At 46.3% G+C, this 3,915-nt stretch overlaps 1 protein-coding gene across 1 annotated transcript; it reads right to left on the minus strand.

The window, feature by feature from the left end:
* Positions 1 to 770: 770 nt before the first annotated feature.
* On the minus strand, positions 771 to 1,979 carry LOC109748715 (probable high-affinity nitrate transporter-activating protein 2.2). The gene is made up of 2 exons (XM_020307733.4): positions 1,722 to 1,979; positions 771 to 1,423 (listed from the first exon to the last, which is right to left on the minus strand). The coding sequence occupies exons 1-2, from the start codon at positions 1,858 to 1,860 to the stop codon at positions 966 to 968; spliced, it is 597 nt and encodes a 198-aa protein (XP_020163322.1). The 5' UTR covers positions 1,861 to 1,979; the 3' UTR covers positions 771 to 965.
* Between the last annotated feature and the right edge of the window lie 1,936 nt (positions 1,980 to 3,915).

Below are 3,915 nucleotides of genomic sequence, written 5' to 3' on the forward strand. Positions count from 1 at the left end.
GCTCCTGGCTGGTTCCTGCATGCACGAAGCCTGGCTCCCGCCGTTGAGCCTGGTTGGTTCATGCATGAAGTAACCATATACTGATAAGTAAGCTTGCTTAGATTCACATGGCCGGTCTGGAGCCCATTAATTGTTAGCACTAATATTATCGTTACATCCAAGATCTAACAGCCGGTCTAGAGTCCATTGCCGGAATTTGAACAACTAAAAATACCGATGATCACCCGAAAAAAAGAAAAAAAAGAAAAATACAGATGATCAGATGCACAACCGAACGCTTCATGGAAGGACACACGGAGTTGCACATGAGCTGCATTATATTATCGGATATTTTCAAAATGGATGCTGCATTATATTACTCCATCAGCAACTACAACGAAAGATGGTACATTCTTTTGCCCAGGGACGAAGATGAGATTATCTCCAACTGAAGTGCGAAGACACACACAAACACAAATATGCACGTACAATATGCACGTACCCCATTGACAGGTGGGGTCCGTGTTGGTAGAGAGAGAAAGTGAGCTGACAAGGCGTCATTCAGATGGTTTGACTGGTCAACCAAACAAAATACAGAGCTATACGGTGTGACAATGACCGTATAATCATCACAACACGTATATAATGACCGTATTGACCGTATTCTTAAGTACAGTGACCAAAGTGAGCGTACATGACAAATGTAGTGACCACCAATGCATTTTACTCAACTTCAAACAACCAAGTTGCTTCATATGTACTAGGAATAGAATACTTTGCGTATGTACTACTGTCTGAAATCAAATTATTTCATTCATAGTCATTACATGCTCACAACAAAAAGGAGGTATGCACCCGAACATTTATCCGTACAGTTTGCACCGTACGTACGTACGTGCTGGTCCGTACTGATACTGTTACATGTAGAGAGAAAACGACCGGCCAGAGAAAGCCAACAAACTTTGCCACGGTTTCGATCTCCACATCTAGTTGTTCTTCTTGCGTTTCTCAATGAAGAAGAAGAAGGCGAGGGATGCGACGGAGAAGGCGGAGAAGACACCGGCGGCAACCTTGATGGAGGTGGTGACGCCGGTGATGCTGACGACATTGAAGGCGGAGGCGGGCGCGGTCTGGCCGTAGGCGACCTGCGTGCCGGAGGCGTCGAGCGCGTAGGCGCGCACGTAGTAGGTGGCGGTGGGGATGTCGAGGGCGACGCGGTACTCGACCTTGCCGGTGCCGGGGTAGGCCTGCTGGGTGACCTTGAACTGGCAGGTCTTGTCCTTCTTGAGGTCGTCGTGGGTCTTGCGCCACTCGCGCTCCTTCTGGCTCACCGGCGCGTAGCAGAGGCTCACCTTCACGTTCTTGTAGTCGGCGTCCTTGCCGGCCGGCTGGCTCGCGTTCAGGGCCCACGTCACCGTGATCACGTCCTCGCCGGCGTGAAGAACTGGTCAAGGATCAGTTAAGTTGGTCATTTTTGTTACGATGAAGAAAAAGAAGAGGCGCAAACAAAATTCCCTGCATAAGTTCTCTTAATAAAATTGAGCATCTATTTCGAAGATTCTTCTACTGGCCGGCAGCCGGCTGACCTTGGCATATTTGGAATGGCATACGACAAGGCTAATTAATTTGTTGCATACATGGCCATATATGCCAACCTATGACGTTGCTATAGCAAACAGCGGAAACAGTTTCTCACATGCGGCGCCAAACAAGAAGCATATACGAGTGTACGACGGACGTACCTTGGCCAGGACTGGGGGAGGCGGTGACGTCGAGGGTCACCGGCAGCTTGGAGAGGTACGCCACGGCGCCCGCCGACGCGCAGCAGCCGGCGGCGAGGACCACCAGCAGCAGCGCCGTGACCATGCCTTGGCGAGCCATCCCTGCGCGCGGCTAGCTAGTCTTGGTTGCTGTTGATCGATCGGAGAAGGCAAGAGAGGAGCTGGGGGGACAAAGTTTGCTTTGCTTGGCTTTGCTCTTGTGGGATTTGGAGAGATGCAGGAGTACGGATGGGTTTAATATAGGCGCGCGCCATGCCCATGGGTGTTGACCGTGGGCGAGAGGAGGCAGATGAGATCAGCGGGAGCTGCCTGCACCTGCAGTGCCGTGTTTCGCGGGGCCGAGGAGGTGCCCGTCCGATTAAGCTACTGCGAGCTACTTTAGGCGCTCCCAAGTCAAATCTAGCCCGCGTCTTGTCCTCTCCGAATCCCAGCCTCTTCCTCGTCTGATTTGCTCAAAAGGGCAAAAGCGGCTGGCCGGGGGTGAGAAGCGGCGGCCACAAATAAAACTGCAATTGGCCCAGCCTAAATCATCATTAAATAGTGAATACTTACTCCTCAAATCAAACCAAAATGTAGGGAGCGTTTGATTTTCCATTATGATTTTCGTTTATAATATGTCTATAAAATTACTATAGAGACATACATCGAAAAAACATTTTCAAGATAAATATAATGATATTATTTGTCAGTCTGGCTAAATCTCAGTCGACTAATATTTAATTATGTATCAATCGACTAAGATTTAGTTATGTCTCGATGCTATATTAGTGAGATCTTAATTTGAGATCTGTGCAAATTCTTCTCAGATTTTTGTGAACATAATACAATCGAAGTCACTCACATACACGAGCATACATTCACCCCTATGAACACACACACGCACACCCTACGCTTATGAGCACCTCCTAGAGACTGAGCCGATATATGATCTTGAATTTACGAAATCACCACAAGCACCACGCAGTCGACAAAAACATCCGCTCTCATTGAACGAACATCGTCGGAAGCCTGGAATAAATCCAGGAATAATGTGAGCATCAATGTCAAGGTTAGGATTTGAACCCTGGTGGGTGGGGGGTACCACTGTCCTCCTAACCATCCAAGCACAGGTTGATTCTCATTTTTATTTTTTTCTTTCCCTCTTGCATAGTATGTTACTTGACTGAGACTTGGTTAAGTCTCAGTAGACTGAGACCTAGCCACACCCATTATTTATATATGTCCAATCCATATACTTTGATGTGTGTTCTTTAACACAGTGCAGATGTGGACGCTCATATATACACACATACACTCGTCCCTAGAAACACACGCAAGCACACCCTATCCATGTGAGCACCTTCGAGAGACCGAGGCAGCACATCATATTGAGATTGACGAAGTCACCACAGGCGCCTCCGTGGTCGATAGGAATGTCTCCTCCCACTTAATGAATATCCCCAGAAAGTCTAAAATAAACCTACGAAAATGCGAGCGCAAGTGCCGAGTCTAGAATTTGAACTCTGGTGGGTTGGTTCCACCATAAAGAACTTAATCATCTCGGCTAGGCTCAGTTCTACTTTGATATGTGTTAGTGGTTTGAACCTTTGTGGCTCTGGTGGTTTGTTTTATATAGAAAGCGGGGCGAGATCCTTTTTCGTATGTTAGTGGTCAAAAGCTATGTATTGAAGACCTTGAAAATTTATGTGCCATAAATGTTGGGAATGTGAGAATAATTACAGAAAATACCGCACAAAAAGGTTGTTGTTGTGTACGACAAAGTGGATTTACACCAGCTCAAATTTTTCTCTCCAACAACAGCCCCATAATAGGGCACTAACTGCTCCAACAGCTGCCTTAAAATAGGGCACTACAATTGCATACATGTTGACAAAGATATTCAATCAAACTCATCTCAAATGAATTGAAAACAAATAAAGCACAGATACTACAAACATAACATCAAATTCATCAATCCACAACATCAAAATCTTACATAGTTCGTCACAAAAATTGTTCATCGCACGATACACCAAACATAGAGATAAATAAAACTAGGGATGTTGTCCCCATGCCATGTCCACCATCCTCCATGAGATCTTTTTGAAAATCTTCTTGGGTATCAGTATATCGAATGTAATGGCATGCCTCAAGTAAGCGTCGGATTCGGTCTTCC

Source organism: Aegilops tauschii, chromosome 6 (assembly GCF_002575655.3).
Source record: "Aegilops tauschii subsp. strangulata cultivar AL8/78 chromosome 6, Aet v6.0, whole genome shotgun sequence".
NCBI classification, from domain to species: Eukaryota; Viridiplantae; Streptophyta; class Magnoliopsida; order Poales; family Poaceae; genus Aegilops; species Aegilops tauschii.

Excerpts from the sequence above, each read along its gene's own strand:
- LOC109748715 (XM_020307733.4), bottom strand. The coding sequence starts at position 1,860 with ATGGCTCGCCAAGGCATGGTCACGGCGCTGCTGCTGGTGGTCCTCGCC. Across the intron at positions 1,424-1,721 it reads CTCCCCCAGTCCTGGCCAAG|TTCTTCACGCCGGCGAGGAC; the intron begins GTACGTCCGTCG and ends ATCCTTGACCAG.